The 20,213-nt window shown below is 45.4% G+C and overlaps 1 protein-coding gene across 4 annotated transcripts in view; it reads left to right on the top strand.

The window, feature by feature from the left end:
- The window catches only part of RTTN (rotatin), a 1,165,399-nt gene that overhangs the window by 142,941 nt on the left and 1,002,245 nt on the right, over positions 1-20,213 (top strand). For all 4 annotated transcript variants that reach the window (XR_014961587.1, XM_085605903.1, XM_085605904.1 and 1 more), the window contains exons 10-11: positions 13,960-14,141; positions 16,332-16,447. Coding sequence is in view for 3 of the 4 variants with exons in the window: in XM_085605903.1 (XP_085462029.1) it covers positions 13,960-14,141; positions 16,332-16,447 (298 nt within the window). In the remaining variant the exon portion in view is untranslated. The remainder of the gene's footprint in view (positions 1-13,959; positions 14,142-16,331; positions 16,448-20,213) is intronic.

Below are 20,213 nucleotides of genomic sequence, written 5' to 3'. Positions count from 1 at the left end.
AGGTAGCTCTATAGGCCAGCTGTTCATGTAGCTCTTTCAAGGTACTAGACGTTTCTAATGGTAGCCTGTGTGCTCTGCAAGTGCTAATGAACGTTGGGTTCCAGACTGTTTTACAGCACTTTTGAGATTTGCTTGCTGAGTTTTGAGCTGTAGCTCTTACAAGAATATGTTCTAGAGCATGTCACTAATCCCTGTCCTTGCCAAAAAATAATATGAACAATGTCTTACTTTAATGTAACTGGTACCTGTGTAAAGCATTCCAATACCTTCAGGGTAGAGTTAGCACAATATGGCATTGCAAAAAAATGACGCAGTTGCCTCTAGGCTCTACTTTCTTTTCAGGACACTTAAACCCAGGCAGTGGAGCTAGTGTGGAATGCCACTACAGGACATGGGTTTGAAGGGATCTGTTGACCGGTTGTAAAAGGTGTACATGGCAGCTGCCATTCCCACCAGGATCACTTCGCTCTGCCCCTCTCCTGTTGCTTTTGCATCCCCTCCAGCCCCTGTTGTTTTCATATCTCCTCCTGTGTTGCTTTTCCGGTTGCCCCCCCCCCCCCATTCTTCCCTGTGTGCTTCCACTGCCCATGCCCACCTTAAAAAAAAAAAAAAAGAAACCTTTGCAACGCAATAGCTCTCGCATTGCTGAAAGTTTGAGCTATTGGTGTTGCATTATTATTAGCAACACCAACAGCTCAAACGTTCAGCAATGTGAGACCTATTGCATTGCAAATGCTTGTTTTAGAGGCACATAAGAAGGCTACTTCTGACTCTACTGCCTGTTATGTTAGGGGTCCAAGAATTTGGGTATAAAGGACAAAAGAAAATGTTATTTTGGGCATTTGGTTTTTGAATGTTGAACTACTGTCGCCTGTTATGTGAACAGTTTTAAAGGCTACCCAAAGGGCTCTACTGAAGTGGTGGATGAGGTCTCATGGGTCCCTCAAAATTTCACTGTGATAACCTACCAAACCTTGTGATATCATCCTTGCCATTGTGACATAATTATGATCTATTACGGTATTGTGGAACTGCAACTCATCTTAGCACTATACAATTGTGGCTTAGAAAATCTGACTCAGACCAGCAGAAGTTGTAATCTAGCACAAAGAAGGAAATAAGATTTACATCATCTTATCTGTAGGACTGTGAAGTTTTGGAGTTAATGTAATTCCCAAATATCCTGACTATAGGAACAGCTGCAGATGTGCTTGGGCTTAATTTCCGATCCTTGACTGACTAAATGATGCCAAATAAACACTTCTGTTAAGTTCCCCCGTCGCATTATTAGTGTCTCCTGCCTTGCAGGGTAAGCTGCCATTTTAAGGAGTGACCTATGTATACATGATTATCAGTGAAGCGTCTAGTCCAACATTTCTATAGTTAGAGTAACGTTCTGATCAGTGAAAATCATTGTGAGCTACTGAAGGCTTAGCAACTCACGTATTGTTACCAGAAACCCACACATCCAGCGTCATTTACTTTAAGCTTAATGTCCATAGGTCCAGATACTATGGTTTGAATAAAATACTTTGACTAGGAGCATTATGACGAGGCTTTTGTGTGTCGGTGAGAGCATGGTCTTTGGAGATATATGAACATTTGTGGATATATGTGTATTGGTGACTGAGAGCCTGTGTTGTATATACTTGTGGCACAGGACATACCTTTTGCGATATGTTGCACTGTTACATGTATAACACAAACATAGCTATGGTATTGTAAATCCTCGGACAACTATATTCTTTACTACCAAAACACAACATATCATAATACATAGAGCTCCCAACCACAAAAATTTAGAAAATAATCAAAAAATGTTTTATTCTTAATATTAGAATCCACAATGTAGAGTATATATATATATATACACATATACCAAACCTTTAAATGAATCCCATCAGCTCATTCATACCACTCATAACCACTCATGATTGAAACATGCAAAAGGACTGTAAAACAATTATAGTCTGTTTCATTTTCTTATTTGATGTCTATTAAGATTAAGTGCATGATTTCTTCTTGACAAAGTATAATTTTAGGACAATACATGCTAATTTGTTGATATAATTTCATAATTCATCATAAGGAATATCATTATTCATCATAAGGCACAATGTAAAACGATTTCAGTAATCCAATGACATGAAAATATCCAGTGGTTAGAGTGTAAGGGATACACGCGTTTCGGCTCTGTAGCCTTCCTCAGGAGAGTCCTATTGCTTTAATGTGGATGTCTAAAAATATAAAATGTCATATAATATATAGGAGCCCTATAATACAAACATGATAATGATGCATTGCGTGTAGGCAACCACAACACACCCAGATTATACCCATTAAATAAGAAAAGAGAGTGAAATAGTCAAATTGGCATCTCACAACACTCGATAGTCCTCATTCCAGTGTATCATCTGTTTGCCAATCGAATAGGATAACCAGAATTTCCCAAACAGATATAAAAAGAGTGCAAAAAGGCGAAAAATATTAGGAAAATGGAAAACTGTGCACAACTAAAAAGTTGAAACCTAAAACGCTGCACGCAGCATGCCTTTATATAAAACCATTTGTGATCCAACACAAACAGAAGTCTTCAGTCGCATGGTTATAAATATTAGGTAGTCAAAACAACCTGTCCAGCGATGGTGTATACACTATTGATCCTAAAAAGTAAATATATAAATCTTTCATATAGGGTATGAAAAAGCCTCCAAACTCAAACCGGCAAATTGGAAGGGAAACATGCTATGGACATACCTCATTATTGCCAAATACTTGTCATGTATCAGTCATGATCAAATTCTAACAGAGGGTTTACAAATCAGCCGTATTATGTCCCACCATATGTCACATGTGGAAATATAGAAATTTCTGGGAGTTGCCACAAACTCATTGTATAGCTATACCCTCTCGAGTTCTCAAGCACTATGGGAAACAATATTAATACCCATAAAACAACTGAAGATATGGATCAGTACAAAAATGTTCTCTAAAATGGCCCCTATTCCCATATGGCAGTGTTCTTAACGTGACACCCGCCAAAGATTTTTTAGTTTTCTTTGATCACCCGAATACTGCGGATTACATGGAGTTTGAAAACTATTGCATCGGGCGCGTCCTCCTTATATGGTTCTTGCGCTTGATTTGAAAAACTGTAAATCGAGAATGGACTCTACAGGCTATATCGATAGGGTATAACCACTCCGCATGAAGGTGGAAGGGTTCGGCCAGGTTGGAATTGGTCGAGAAAACCAAGTTTCAAGATTGAAATAACCATCAACTGTGTAATCAAGAGCTGATTCCTTAAACAGAATTAGTAGAAAAATACCTCATGTCCCTGGACTAGAATATTTCGGCCCTACTTAAACTAGTAGATTGGTTCAAATAATGCTTACATGTCTGATGTGGTTTCTACGCTTAGTTGGAAAAACATTCAAGTAAAAAAATTTGAAAGTGGACTCCATCTGCTATAACAATAAGGAACAAACACTTATCTAGAGACTGAATACATTTGACCATATTGAGGCTGGCCATAAATATCGAGTTTAAAGATTGGGATAACGTTCAACTATGAAAATCAAAAGCAGACTCTCCAACTTGAATCAGTTTAATTGGAACCATAAGCTATAGAACTGAATTAGTTCAGCCCTATTAAAACCGATCAAGGGGATCAGATACTGTTTACATCCCTGGTTATAGCCGTATCATGTTATAAGGTTAACCCAAATGGGTGAAATATATATGTACAATAATGGCAAATATGAAGATTTCTAAAACAAGGGGGATAGTAACTTGGAGCCATAGATTTTATCTATCCAACATCTGAAGTGTACTTTTTTCTGAATTTCCCAGAATAATGAAATATTATCTGGGAATCCCGAATTTACATGAATTATATCGGTTTGCACTCTCCCAAGTAATTTCATTATTCAGCCCTGGTTTATGTGTGTTTAGAATACAAATCCAATATACTTCTCTTCTCTTGCGTATCATTGTGAAGGCACATCCTTCTTTGGCTATGATTTTTTCAAGGGTGACCCAGCAAATTACTTCTGGTTTATATTGTTCATCCAGATAATATTTTACAAGAGGGGCTGTTATCTTATTGGTGCAAATAGTTTTTAAATGGGAGAAATACAAAGTGCAGAAAAGTGTTCTGCAATAATGTTCATAATATGGAACATTTTACTGCACTTTAAATTCCTCCCACTTACAATAACAGCTATTTTTCAGTTATAAATATGGCACTGTGTCTGCCAGCCACTGGGAAGAAACAGCCTGCTGTGTGTAAAGGCGACACTTTGAAATGGGAGAAAATTAAACTGAAGAGTTAACTTTATGTTAATATGAATTGCATCAAATACATCATTCAAATTTTCTCCCAATTCCAAGTGTCACGTTTACAAACAGCAGGTAGCTTGCTGCCAGCGTCCTGTAGATATGATGACATAATTATAACAGAAAGATACAGCCATTTGTTGAAATGGGAGGAATTTAAAGTGAAGAAACATGCTTAATATAACATTAAGACCTAATTGACTTAATTAAAAGAGGAGAAAAACATTGACGTAAAGTTTCATTGAAATATTCTTTTTCACTCTAAATTTCCGCCCATTAAAAGAGATGACTATATTTTTCAGTTACATACGTGGCACAGGGTTTGCTGTTTGTGAATGCAACACTTTGAAACGGGAGAAAAATAAAATGAAGAGTTAATTTAATTGTTAAGGTAACTTCATTGTAATTTGTTACCATATAAAAGCAATCAGAAACAGTATTTGTTCTCATGCTCCTATATTAAGTTGTCAAGGACTTTTTTTTTTTTTTTTTTGAAAAACCTTTATTACAGTTTCAGAGACATACAAGTATGGGCCTACAACCAACAGGCCGGCCGCTAATGCACACTATAAGCATAGACACATCTTAACAACCACATCGGTGAAGCAATAAGAGATCTACTGGAGTGCTAATCAACTCAGCCGGCCGCAGTCCATAGACAAGCAAAGAAAGGTTTCATATTTAAAAAAAAAAAAAAAAAACATCACACACACAAGGCAGAGGAGGTCAATAGTAGTAACATGTGCTCCCCGTATCGAGGGGGTAAACAAACCCAGGGAGAAATAGGGGGGGGGGGGGGGGCAGGCAGAAGAAACCAAATGCACATGCCGCAGGAGCATAGAGGAATGCATGGGCTAGGGAGACAGAGCAGCATCCATCTCTCGCGTCTGGGGCGGGGCGCAAATCCCTCCACGATAGGAGTTCCAAGGACCCCACACCTTGATCCACTTCCCAGGCTTGCCTCTCGCCACATACACCGTTTTCTCTCTGAACATACACCAGTCCATGTGTTCCTTCCACGCTGAGACCGTTGGTGGCCTCTGGGAGCCCCACAGTTGTGCAATGTCACGCTTCGCTACCATATAGCCCAGAGTCACCCACTGCGTCTGCATCACATTGTAATCAGTCGGCTCCCAGACATTCAGCAAACATCTACTTGCCTCCAGCAACAAGGCAACATGCGTGACTTCTTCTAACACCGCATGCACTCTACACCAAAACCGAGTCACCTCCGGACACTCCCACAGGATATGGAGGAAAGTCCCCAGTAGTCCACAGCCACGCTTACACAGACCATCCACCGAATACCCCATACGCATCAAACCAGGCCCCGTGACGTACACGCTATGAAGTATCTTAAGCTGGACGAAACGCAAGCGGGCCGGGATAGCCACCTCTTTCGGGGAGGCCACCGCTGACACCCAATCCTCGTCGTCAAGTTCCAAACCGTCGGCAATCCATGTCTCCCGCAATGAGGTCAGCAAACCTATTCGATCATTGATAAGCTTCTTATAAATCAGCGAAATGGTGCTATCCGGCACATAGCCGTCCAATACTCTATCTTCCAACGGGGAGGACTCCGGAATAGCCGCAACGTCCGGGAATACGGAACACAAGGCGTGATGGACCTGAGCGTACCGAAAGTATTCCCTATCGTTCAACTGATATTCGGTTTTCAGCATGTCGAACGTCTTAAATTTCCCTTTCGTCCAGAGATCCCCTACCTTGCTGATACCAATCATATCCCATTTCTCAAAGCCTTTCGTAGTCCACAGATAACCCAAACGCCGGGAAGCGTACAATAGCGTTGCCCGAGTCAAGCGATCCCTCCACCCCATCGCCGCATTGGCTGCATGCCACACCTGCACCGCGACCCGCGTCGGGCCTGTCAATCGCGCATCAAGGGACCCCGAGTATAGTGCTCGATTATAATCCCCGCTTGGCAATAACAATTTGTCCATCTCAAAAGCCGGGTTCAAAGCAGGCCCATACATCCTGTGATTGACAGCAGCCAACTGGGAGGCCCAATAATATCGTTTAACATCAGGGAGAGCGACCCCCCCATCGTACCACGGTAGGGTTAGTTTGGCAAGAGCGATCCGCGGCCGCCCATCCCAAAACAATCGACGCTGAAGACACTCCACCTCCCGAAAATAGCGGGCCGGCACTACGTCCATAGTGTTCTGTAGGGCGTACAAAAAGCGTGGCAGCGACATCATTTTGAACAACGCCGCCCGGCCGAGCGGCGAGAGCGGCAGCCGCCGCCAACCCGCCACATCCGCCCTTAGGCGCTGAAGGGGGGGGAGGAGATTCCGCTCATACCGGGCCACCGGGTCTAGGGTTATAAAGATTCCCAAATACTTAAACCCCGACTGCGCAACCTGGATAGGGCACCCCCGCGGAAGGGGGGGGGGCCTCCCCGGAGAGAACGTACACACAAGACTTAGCCCAGTTAATGACCAATCCGGAGTTGCGACCAAAGGAGCTCAACACATCCACCAATACAATGAGCGATTTGCGCGGAGATGCAAGATACAAGAGGATATCGTCCGCATATAGGGGGACACGATCCTCGTACTCCGGCGTCCATCTAAGGCCACGCATCGAAGGGTGCCACCGCAGCCACTCCGCAAGGGGCTCCAAACAAAGCGCAAAGAGAAGAGGCGACAACGGACATCCCTGTCGCGTGCCCCTACCCAAAACAAAAGGAGCCGACACCCGTCCGTTGACCACCACCTGTGCCAGTGGGTTATCATAAAGCAATTTCACCCAACCGATGAACCCCGGGCCGAACCCAAACTTCGCCAATGCTGCCCAAATATACGGCCATTCCAAGGTGTCACACGCCATGGTAGCGTCCAGGGACGCCAAAATGGCCGGCTCACGCATGAATGGCGCTCTAGCGAGGACGCCATGCAGTCGCCGCAGGTTCAAAGCGGTATTGCGATGGGGTATAAAACCGGATTGATCCTGATGAATCAGGTCGCCCACGACCCGGATCAGGCGATTGGCCAGTACCTTGGCAAGGATTTTGGGCTCCGCGTTCAACAAAGAGATAGGCCTGTAAGAAGTACACCGATCCCGCGGCTTCCCTTCCTTATGGATAACAACAATAGTAGCAAGACGTTGGTCAGGGGGGAGGGAGCCCGCCGCCTGTGCCTCAAGGAACATGTCCCGGAGATACGGCGCAATCTTATCTGGGCGCAACTTATATAATTCGATGGGAAGGCCATTAGGACCCATGGCCTTGCCAGAAGCAATAGAGCGAATGGCCAAAGCAATCTCATCCGGCGACGGGGCCGCGTCCATCAATAATTTATCCTCATCAGATAGAGACGGCAAAGCAATGTCTTTAAGCAGCAGGCGAGAGTCTTCCTCCGATCGCTCAGAGACCGGAGAGTAAACCCCGTGAAAATACTCCGCAAAGCAATCAACAATATCACCCTGGTCCGTCACACACACCATCCACCCTCTCAACAACCGGCACCACTCGACTCGCTCTCTCCTTCTTATCCAACCAAGCAATCAACTTCCCCGCCTTATCACCCATATCATACAAACGCCCCTGTTGCTCCCTGCTCATACTCTTAGCAGATTCAGTAACCAGCGCCTTGTAGTCGGCCTGTTTAAGCCCCAGCACATGCAGTCTGTCATCCGTAACACCTTGCTCCAATTCGCTCTCTAACTCGGTGATCTCATTTTCTAGTCGAACCACCTCTTTCGCCTCGCATTTTTTGGTATGGGAGATGAGAGACAGGGCCTGGCCCCGGAGCACCGTCTTAAAGGCCTCCCAAAGGGAGACGGCAGAAGACACCGACCCCACGTTGTCGTTAAAATAGTGTTCCAGGGACCTAACCAGGTCCGCACGGATCGTGGGGTTGCGTAGGTACCAGGGGTTGATCGGCGCCACCCTCCCCACCGCCCCCAAGGCGATATCTAAGTGTAGCAAAAGAGGGGAGTGATCAGATATACCGCGGGCCAAGTGTCGCACCTCCCCAATCATCCCAGCTTGGGCCGCAGGCACTAGCATATAGTCAAGCCTCGAAAGACTACCGTGGGCCCCGGAGTGGAAGGTATATTGTGCTTGTCCAGGGTGTTTCAACCGCCAACAATCTATCAGTCCCAGGGTATCCAGAAAGCCCCCCAGCCAGTTCTGGGCCCGAGGGAGGTCCCTGGGGGGGTGTCGATCTTCAACTCCGGAAACCACTGCATTAAAATCCCCCCCCTAAGACCAAACCCCCCCCCGGAAGCCCAAGTAGCAGGCGACCCAAATCAGCAAAGGTGGCCGTCTGCAGGCCCGGCGGCACGTAGACAGTAACCAGCGAAATCAACTTACCCTCCCATCTCCCCACCAGCGCAGTGTAGCGCCCTCTGTCGTCGTGGAGCACCTCATCCACCTCCAGCGGGAGAGAGGTCCTAACTAAAATGCCCACTCCCCTCGAGCCAGAGGTGAAACCAGAATGGGCCAGAAGGCGATATCCCCGCCTGTTCATGGCATGGAAAGAGTTCCCTATTAGGTGCGTCTCCTGCAGAAACACAATGTCCGGCGAAATACGTTTCAAGAACTGCAGGACCACCCCCCGCTTTATCCTGTCCCCCAGCCCATTCACATTTCATGAAAGAAGTCTCAACCCCTTACCCCCCATCCCCCCCAGCACAAAATATCCCCCTCCCAGAGAGCACAATCATAATAACACAACAGAAAACATTACCCCGCCTTGTGATGCAAACAAACAAACCCCAACTCCACCCCATCAACCCCAACAAAACTCCCCCCTCCCTGCACCCCTGCGTGAGCCCAAACAGCCCCCCCAACGTGCAGTGTGCCTGTCGCCCCAATATGAAACTCACTACAAAGGAGACAAAAAAAACCCCAGAAGGAGGAAAGGGCCCCAGCAAGCCCCCCACAACCTCCAAATACCAAAGGGCAAAGTGTTACAAACTGGAGTCCAGTGCAGCCACAGGTGCAAAACGTTACCAGTCCGGTCCATAGCCAGGATCCCAGTTCTATTCCTACTCCGCAGAGCACTCTCCGCTCTCCGCCATCCGACCTTCCCGACTGTCAAGGACTTTTAAGAGTTAAATACCATAGTGCTTCTGCTCTTCACCTCTCTGCCCTGGACCAGGGTCATGAATCTGACTGAGGATTGCTCATCATCAGGCCTTGCTATCTGCAACCTGATTATAATAATGTAAAATAAGCACAGCCTTCCCTAAACTTTAAAAAGAAAATGTGATCCTGTGCTTATTTAGAAATGAACTTGAGGCTGTGGCCACAAAAGTAGACTTCAAGTAGATTAGTCTGATCACTTATTACTTCCACTTTGTGTTCACTCTTCCTTCCATCTCTCCTTGGCACATTCACCCTCAGTCACTCTAACGACAAAGCACCTGAAATGTGCTTATGATCTTGAGTGATCGACGGAACTCACTAACATCGTTAGAGATACCTACATCTCTAGCCCCTTCGCTGCTAGGCCTCCCGAACAAAATATAGAGTTTAGAAACAGTAGCTATTTGCACATTTCCGAAATTGTGAGTACCCATACTAGCATGAGAATTATAGGACATTTTTCAAAGTTACTTCTTTTTAGGTCTCGCCTGACCCAGCGCATGCGCTGGTCTGGCAAGACTTATTGAGAGGGCTCCAAAAAGTGCTACCAGGCCAGCATAGAGCTACAGTGCATGTGCGCGGGCGCGCGCGCCGCGCTTTACCGCGATTACTTTCACTTTTGCGGCCGCTTTGATGTTTGATCGCGATCACGATCGCGATCACTTTCACGGCCGCTTGCATAGCCAATAGGTCTCGCTTTTGGGACCTTATAAGTATTTAGTTATGCAACTGTTGCTTAGCTAAACACTTATAAGGTCACAAAGGCGAGACCTATTGGCTATGCCAATGCTTGTTTACACATGGTCTTTCATTTGGAAGGCAGAAATGCATCGAAAGTCAATAGGTAATAACAGTTGCTCTACAATTCTGTGTTACCCTAAGTTTCCTGATAAGAATAGTACCTCACTTATGTGGGTAGGCCTAGTGCCCGCGACAGGAAAAGACTCAAAACGCAACGTGGTCACACTTAATTTTTACAGTGAAAACTGACCCTGTTTTTGCAAAGTGCCTAGCTGTAGATTTTGAACCCTACCACTGCCGGCACCTAGGGAAACCTAGAAAACCTATACATTTTTCAAAACTAGACACCAAGGGGAATCCAGGATGGGGTGACTTATCTGGCTCTCACCAGGTTCTGTTACCCAGAATCCCTTGCAAACCTCAAACTTTGTCAAAAAACACACATTTTCCTCACATTTCTGTGGTGGAAAGTTCTGGAATCTGTGTGGATCCACAAAATTCCACCCCACCGCATACCCCAAAGTCTCCCAATAAAAATGGTACCTCACTTGTGTGGGTAGGCCGAGTGCCCGCAACAGGAAACGGCCCAAAACGCAACGTGGTCACAGCCTAGCTGCAGATTTTGAACCCTAGCTCTGCCCGCACCTAGGGAAACCTAGCAAACCTATACATTTTTGAAAACTAGACACCCAGGGAAATATAGGATGGGGTGACTTGTCTGGCTCTCACCATGTTCTGTTACCCAGAATCCCTTGCAAACCTCAAACTTTGAAACAAAAAAAACAAATTTTCCTTAAATTTCTGTGGTGGAAAGGTCTGGAATCTGCGTGGATCCACACATTTCATACCATACAGCATTACCTCAGGTCGTCTGATAAAAATGCTACCTCACTCGCTTTGGTGGGTCAAGTTCCCGCGACAGGCAAGGGCCCAAAATGTATTGAGGAGATATCAAAATTACCTTTCACAAAACAACCTGGTTTTGCAAGGGGTGGGGTCACCTGGGATTTTGGCCTCGGGCTCGGCGGCCATCTTGGGAAACCTGCCAAACCCACACATTTCTGAAAAGTAGACACCCGGGAGAGTCCAGCGAGGTATGGCTTGCATGGACCACCCATCGATTTCCTACCCGTTTTGTGATAGGTAATTTTGATGTCTCCACAATACACTTTGGACCCTTACCTGTCGCGGGTACTTGAGCCACCCTCAAGAGTGAGGTACCATTTTTATCGGGAGACCTGGGGGAACGCTGGGTGGTAGGAAATTTGTGTCAGCCCGGTGATGCTACAACTTTCCCACACAGAAATTTGAGAAAAATTAGATTTTTTCATCAGTATTTGAGGTTTGCAGGGGTTTCTGGGTAGGGAAACACTAGGGGATCCACCCAAGCCATACCTCCCTGAACACCCCCAGGTCTCTAGTTTTTAGAAATGTGTGAGGTTGTTAGGTTCCCCTAGATGGCCGCCAAGCCCGGGACCAACAACTTTTGTGACCCCACTTGCGAAAGCAGATCGTTTTGTGATAGGTAATTTTGATGTCTCCACAATACATTTTGGACCCTTGCCTGTTGCAGGTACTTGAGCCTCCCACAATAGTGAGGCACCATTTTTATCGGGAGACTTTGGAGAATGTGGGGTGGGTAGAATTTGGTGGATCCATGCAGATTCAGGAACTTTCCATCACAGAAATGTGAGGAAATATTTATTTTTTTTTTTTTTTTTTTTTTACAACATTTGAGGTTTGCAAGAGATTCCGGGTAAGAGAACCTGGGGAGAGCCTGACAAGTCACCACATCCTGGGTTCCTCTGGGTGGCTAGTTTTCAAAAATGTTTAGGTTTGCTAGGTTTCCCTAGGTGCCGGCAGAGCTAGGGTTCAAAATCTACAGCTGGGCACTTTGCAAAAAAAGGGTCAGTTTTCACTGTAAAATGTGGTGTGTCCACCTTACATTTTGGGCCATTTCCTGTCGCGGGCACTAGGCCTACCCACACAAGTGAGGTACCATTTTTCTTGGAAGACTTTGGGGAATGCGTGGTGGGTGGAATTTTGTGGATCCACGCAGATCCCAGAACATTCCATCACAGAAATTTGAGGAAAATATGTTTTTTTAACTAAGTTTGAGGTTTGCAGGGGATTCTGGGTAACAGAACCTAGTGAGAACTAAACAAGTCACCCCATCCTGGATTCCCCTTAGTGTCTAGGATTCAAAAATATACAGGTTTGCTATGTTTACCTAGGTGCCGGGTGCGCTAGGACCCCAAATCCACAGGTAGGCTCATTCCGAAAAAAAGTCAGAGCCTAGTGGACTCTCTGTCGCCCTGGGGACTGGGGAAATCGGGGGCTAGTGCCCCGATATGCCCCTGAGGGGGACAGAAAGACTGTGGCTATTCTTTTGGGGGATTGGGGCATTGGGATGCCCATTCTGGGCAACACCCACTACTACGTAATAAAAAAGCCAGCAAAATCGCTGGCGCATAGTGGGCTCTCTGTACGTCCCCCCCCCCACCCGGGGGGGCAAATCTGGGGCTACTGCCCCCATGTACCTTTTGGGGGGGGGGGTCAGAAAGACTGTAGTATTTTTGGGGCGAGGGGGTGAGGGATTGACTAGCCCTTTCTGGCTTTCTGGGCAGCCCCCACCCCTACCTTTTATAAAAAAAAATTAAAAAATCCCTGGCGCTTAGTGGGCTTTCTGCCCCCCTCCCCCAGGGGGGCAGATCAGCGGCTATTGCCCCCATCTGCCTCCTGGGAGGCCAGAAAGTCTTTTTTGTTTTCTTTGGGGGGGTAGGGTGGGGGCATTCGCAGCCCCACCCCTAAATTCATCGGGGGAAAAAAACTCTGGTGTCAAGTGGGCTTTCTTGGAACTACTTCCCCCATCTGCCCCCCGGGGGGGTAGGAAGACTCTCATTTTGCGGCTGGGGTGGGGGCATTGGCATGCACAAATTGGGTAGCCCCCACCCCTAATACAATTTAGAAAAAAATCCCTGGTATCTATTGTGCGCTCTGCCCCCTCCCCGGGGGCAGATTGGGGGCTACTGCCCCCATCTGCCCCCCAGGGGGGGCATAAAGACTGACTTTGCTAAAATTAAGATGGGGGAGCAAAGGCCCTTGCCCAAGGGGCCGAATCCCCCCTACCTGGTGCCTAGTGGGTGGATAGCTCTCTTTCTACGTGCTCAGGGTCTGTGATAGCCCCATGAGCACGTAGAAAGTGAAACTGAAATGAGCCTCTTGGCTCATTTCAGATTTGGTTTCACTGAAATGACGTCAGTGCGACGTGCGCGCTGATCGTCATTTTAGGGAAACAAAGCAGACAGCCGCGGGAGCTCCTCCCCAGCTCCCAAGGCTGATGCGGGGGGGGGGGGTTAAAGGGAATCCCTCTATTGCCCTATGCCATGTGCGAGGACGGCCTGGGGCAGTCCGACGCACATGAGCACTGGTGTGTCGAGGGCCGTCCGATGCACCAAAGGGGCTAAAGACATAGATGCATTGTTTAGCAGCTGAAACAGAGCTATTCTAAAGGCAGACAATAGACTTAATTGCACATGCCAAGAAAACAACTGTACAACAGATATAAGACGCCCATGGTTCTCCAATGAATGGGCTGAGCATGGTCCTCGCTGGTCATAGTAGGTTGTGTAAGGAGTGTACTACTAGTAATTCATTCTTGGACATGCCTTTAAACAGTCTTGTTTAACTGTACTCCAGTTGATTCAAGCTTGTACTTAACGTTAACATCAAGTATTCTGTATCTCTCTTTCTTTTTTTTTTTTTAGTGGAAGCAGCCACCAACCACAAGTGAACTCCGGAACATCCACTGCATCTCCGCTAAATATGGGCCACATCGACATGCCAATGATAGAAAATGAAGACATATTGGAATTGCAGTTTCAGCAACTTAGCCTTCCTCAGTTCTGTGTTTCACTGCTGGAATTTGCTGTACCTCTTCTCAGAACAGGTGAAGAATTGGCAAGACTGTGCCTTCATTGTCGTTGCCGGGCCCAGAAAAATCTCTTTATGCATCTTCCACTGAAAGAAAAGACAAGTTATTTGTTTGGCATGCTCCTTGTTTATTCCCAATATGACCTTGTGCGAAACTGTGCTAGAATATGAAACCATATACATGGCTATATGGAATGACAGGTTCATGCTTAATGGGGGATCATCCACTCCTTCATGTTGCACTCATCCTCACTCTCACTTGCCCTAGTGTTTCACTTACACTCTCACTAGTGAGAGAACAGGTAATTACTCTTCCTGCCCTCCTTCTGTTGTAACTTTTTACTTCTGTTGTGATGTGGCATTTCAGCCCTGCCTTGGTGGTAGTGATTTAATTTATCCCATAAATCTCTTGCAGTTGTTTTAGCTATTGAATTCTAAATAGTAAGAAAGAAACTTTTGCTGTTTGCACGTATGGGAACAATGTATTATAATTGTCCCATGAGGTCCACCCATGTGATCCGCATTTGAGAACATATGACGCAATGGCTCTGAACCAATATTTGTTATGAAAGGAGCCTCCCTCCAGAAAGCAAGTCTCTCAAAGGGTTGCTAGCCCTTAGCATTGTTCTCAGCGCTTTGACTATTTACAGCACCCCGAAGTCTTGCCTTCCAGTGGTTTGATGAGATTGGTGACTGGCTGTCCTGTGATGCATCTCCGGGATCCCGAGAAGGACAGCAGTAGATATCGCAGGCGGTGGATATCCTTGATGAATGTGTGACTACAGGAGTCCGCCCCCCTCCGGGATCATTATAGCTACATAACCTTTGTAGCTCTTATCAGTTTACTGTCATTGGGAACAGTAAGTACAGTAACTTCACTGCACCACAGCACACCTTAGCGTGTGTGCTTCACTTCACTTTCTTCACTTTTTCCGGTCCTGAAGAAAGCCTCTGCACCTTTGTTGAGGCTGAAACATGTCGACCTACTGTAAGTGGGATAAGGAAGACTAATTCTATCTTCACAATATCCCTGTATTGTTTTTAACTGTGCCCTAGAAACTCAAGAATAAAATTAGTTATTGTGTATTCTAGAGGTACTTTTAAATCACATCACCCCTTTTTTCAGTCACTCCGCTGTAGTTCAGGTGTCGCAGTGTAGCTGGGCTGCACTCGGCAGCCAAGCTGTGAACCCGATGATGAAGCATGCCACCAACTAGGTTGGTGGGTGAGAGCTCTTCTAAAAAAACAAAACAAAACAAACGTTTTTTTTTCATTCTTGTGAAGGACAGTGTGCCGTCCTTTCATTTGGATCCTTCACAGGGTCTGTCCACGTTGTTGTTTATAGATTATCCAGGGAGAAGGACGTTCCCCATACTTTTCCTTGCTCACTCTTTGTTGTTATTTGTCCTGTGATGAGGTCACAAATAGTTCTAATGTTTCCTATTATGGGGAGAACCTTGTAATTACAGGATATCCTTCCTTTCAAGGCTGGTGTCAAATCCCTACCACACATGACACATATTGATAGTCAAGGCTCTAAAGTCTTTGCCTGACTGTTTCTCAGATCTCCTCAGAAATCATCTCTGTTTTAAACCTAAAGTACTTGAAGGCTACAATATAAGACATCTATGCGCTTTTAGTCACCCAGTCAGATCACTGCACCTCCTAAAGCAGCTAGAAGAAAGTAAATTCTTCCAAGGTTCTTACATCAACCATCCTTCAGGGAGAAGTTGCATCATATTGCTCCTTCAAGGCTTCAAACTAAGTAGTTTGCCTGGTGCTCAGAATCCAAGGCTCCTGCTGCATTCCTCAAAAGCTTATACACACAACTATCCATAACTGCCGGATAATAGTCCTATAATTAGGAGAAAATACTTTTTGGTATAATACCTTTTGGTAGTAAACATTTTCAGTGGAGTGTTGTTGGAGACACTACTTGGGAGAATGTTCCCACCTTTTCACAGACTCTGTACTGGCCCAAAATGGAATAGTTTTCCAAAAATCAGCTAGTGGGATATGTCACCTAGTTCAAAGAAAATAGGTGCACTGGAGGTGTTAACCATTTTGAAGAATCTAACTGATTGGTGAACCTACTGGTATTGTCTAGCACTTGTTGCAGTCCAAGCAAGGTTGACATAAGTCATGAATAAAATGTAAGTACATTTGATCTTTTTTGTTATTATGTTCTTTTCATTTGAAAATGCAGGCAGCAGAAAGACGACTATGCAAGTATTGGAATTGCTTACTGAGAACATGCTGCTCATTGGTGAAGCACTGTCCGACGACGTCTGGGAGGATAGTAGCCTAATTGGGCAAGAACTGGTAAGATGAGGATAATGCTTGTCTGAAATTTTTTTTTATTAAGTGACTAGCCTGAGAGATAAGCACAGTCGTGAGAAATTTCATTTAGAGTTGTGCACTTTTTATGTGTCTTTCTGTTTCTACTTATGCCGTGACTTGCTGATGTAGTATCGTCAATTATGTATCTCCTCCAGTCCTTGCAAAGACGTTTCCTGCATCGGATCTTCTACATATGCATAATATTGAAAAGTCTCATACCCTCTATTGGTGATATTCTAGAAAGCTATGATTCTTAAAAACTTGTACCTGTTTTACTTGTAACTTTCCTGCCATCTCGCAGCACTCGTAGGCAGCTAATGCCTTCCTGCAAAAGTAATGTGATATCATAGGTGCTAGAAATATGAGTGTGGGTGGTGCTCCAGCACCCCAAAATTACAATGCTGGATTTTAGAAGGTGATTGAGCAATAAAGATGACTTTAAATTTAGTTTTTAGCTTGTCACATGTTTTGTGCGTTCAAAGACAGAAATGAAATATCTGTATCTTATCACAAATTGCTGCTTTTTCTTTTAGCACAGAGACTGGTGTTTTACTATTTTCTGCCTGCAAAGTGACAGGATTTTGTAAAGTGAACTATGAGACAATATTGCTGCGGTACGGGAGAACATGGCGGTCGTGAGCTGAGCGGTCGCTTGCCGAAGTCGGTAGCAGTCCTGCTCTGCCTTCATGCAGTATGTAGTAAGCTGTATGTGGGCTTTTTATAAAGATATAAAGTTCTATACCTGCGAAAATTCACCCGGGATGTGCGTAGAAATATCTGCGGACCTCCCGCGCTGTTTTCTGGCTGCCCTGTAATTGAGGAGGGGCGGGAGGATTGCTGCTCACGGTCTCCTTCGAGGCTGTCTCTCCCGAAGCGTATCCGGGAGAGTTACTGGCAGAGGCAGCACAAGGAGAGCGGCTGCTGCAGCTGCCTCCACACTGGAGAGGAAGGTTGAAGCCGAGGGGACGAGGAGAGCAACAGGAGAGGAATTGACTGCGGAGAGGAGCGGATTGTACCCGACGGCTTCAAAGCGGTTGACAGAGTACGGCGAGGACCGGGAGGATTGTGAGGTATTGGGATGCCAGGAAAAAAGAGACGAGGGTAACCGGGAGATCTCTAAATCTGGTAAGCCTTCACCACCACCTTATTGTCTAAGACAAACAAGCCGGAAGGGGGATTCCGCAGCCATTAATCCAGCGCAGCCTAACAAAAATATGCAGGAGAACAAGTTTAAAGAAACGGGTAAAACTCCTAAAAATAAGTTAGTAAAAAAAAGGCAGGTAACGTGGGGCAGCACGAGAGTCTGAGGTACAGGAGACTAGAGTAGGGAAACCCTGTAAAGAAACCAACAAGTCGCCCCTAGATAATAGAGAGACATCAGTTAAAAGGCCTGAGGGCAGTATTGAAGAGAGTTCCACTCCCTATCGGGAGTACAAAGGTAAGGGCGCAAAAATTAGTAGAAAGAGGGGCTTCCCTGCAGACGCCAAAGTGAGAGTTACCCCATCGTTGAGATCGTATTTTAAAGTTCATCCGCAGGTTTTAGATGTGGTAAAACAAGGAGAAGTTCTCAGGGAAGTCTCTGGGCAGGTAGGAACAGCAAGACAGTTTCCTTTTCACTTGGACATGGATTCAGGAATCCCCTCGCCCTCACCCTCCCTCTACTCTAGCTCTGCCTCTGTGCCTTCGCTCGTTGCATCCCCAAACCCCTCCAAATCAGCTGAGCAACCAGCCAAGCAATCCAATCAGCCAAAAGATTCTGAAATTTTAGAAGTCTCAGAGGAGAGCGCGGCTATGAGCTCAGGGGTGCCAGTGAAGCACACTGGAGGAGGAAATTCTTTGGTAGAGGACACAGGAGATATTGGTAGCGAGAATCATAAAGATAAGAACAACTTGGAATTGGGGGGAATCCCGGAGGGAGAAACCCCTTTGGGGGGCTCCTTAGAAAAGCTATTTCTCACAATGTCATCTGATATCAAAAAAGGGTTTGCTGTCTCGGAGTCGAACCAAGGAGAGATTAGACTCTTCTGTGAATCACTTGAGAAAAACTTGACCTCCTAAGCTCAAGGACGGTGGTTTTAGAGAATTCTGTGGAGGAGTTTAAAGAAGATCTGGGAGCAGTCAAAGCTGATATCTCATCACTTAAGAAAGACGAGGCGGTGCTCCGAGACAGATTGGAGTCGCTGGAGAATAATTCCAGATGTAATAAATTGCACCTCCTAAATGTACCGAAGGAAAAGAGGGAGAGGATCTTAAATCTTTCATTGTGGCCCTCATCAAAGACGCGGTTCAGATCGAGGAATCGGAAGAAGATCTGAAGAGGGATATACAAAGAATTCATAGAGATCCCTTCAGGAGACACCCCAACCGAACAAAACAGAGGAACATTTTAATCAATTTCTTGACCTTTTCCTTATCAGAGAGAATACTAACAGCTGCCCTTAAACAGAAATCACTGAAACCGAGAGACTTTGCTTTTGAGATCAGGTCGGATCTCTCACGTGTCACTTTGGATCGACAATGGAAGTTGGGAAAAAAAATGGAGGACTTCAAGAAATTAGGAGCTGTCGTCCAACTTAAATTCCCAGCACAACTGAAAATCATGTTCAGCAACAAAATGTATAAGGTGAAAACGGTGCAGGAGGCGGAAGAGCTTGTGAAAAACCTAAAATAATCTTTCTTCTTCTTTCTTCTCCCTTTAAAAGTATATGATTCTTCATACCAACGAGAGATTGAGATGCAGAGACCCGGTCGCGACAAGAAACTTTATAAGTTTACACACATTGCATACACTAGGATACACTAGGTTACAGTAGATAAAATATGCTAACTATGGCTTTAAATGGGACAAATTCACATACACAGCACTAATAATAGCAAAAGACAAGAGTAGGGCAGAGTAGGGCATACCAGCAGGCAGAATCTGGACCTGTCCAGGTAAATGGGGGTAGGGCTCTCCAGGGAGGAGTGGGAGGGGATCAAGGGTGGGGAAGGGGCAGCACGGGTGGGGGAGCAGAGGGGTAAAAGGAAAAAAAAAGAAAAATCTCATTCGTCTTCTAACTTAGATGCTTTTTATTCACGATTGTTTCTGTAGGTTTGTGTAGATTCAAGGTTCGGTCTTTTAATCCTCCATGAGAATGTTCCAATGTTTATCTTGGAACGTTAACAGCTTCCGAGTTAAAAGTAGGAGGGAATTTTTTTTCCAATATCTAAAAGATTCACCTGCACAGATAATCATCTTGCAGGAAACACACCTCCTGAAGGATGAAATCAGTGGGAGTTTTGGGAAGCTCAGGTGGGTGGAACATTGTGTTAGCTCCTGTCAATCTGCCAATGTTAGGGGTGTTGCTATTTTAATAAAAAAACAAGCAAATGCTGGCCTCCTGAATGTCATGACAGACGCAAGCGGTAGGTGGGTCATAGCCAAGTTATCTGTTGAAAGTTCACTGATTACAGTAGTAGGGTACTACGGCCCTAATCAGCATGATCCCTCAACATTAAAAACTATTTTTTAATAAATCTCCTGGGGTTCCCCGATACGATAATCTTAGCCGGGGAATTCAATATAGTATTGAATCCAAATTTGGATAAATACCCAAGTAGTAGGGCCAATGCCTTGTCTAAATCTAGGGCATACCTAAAGATGATGATGAGGCAAAATGCGTTATTTGATATTTGGAGGGAAAGATCAGGCACTCAATTGGGGGTGTCTTTCTACAATAAAAAATATAGACACAAATCAAGGATTGAT

The sequence above is a fragment of the Triturus cristatus genome, chromosome 5_1 (assembly GCF_964204655.1).
Source record: "Triturus cristatus chromosome 5_1, aTriCri1.1, whole genome shotgun sequence".
Lineage (NCBI taxonomy): Eukaryota > Metazoa > Chordata > Amphibia > Caudata > Salamandridae > Triturus > Triturus cristatus.
This window is presented reverse-complemented; position numbering and strand designations above follow the sequence as displayed.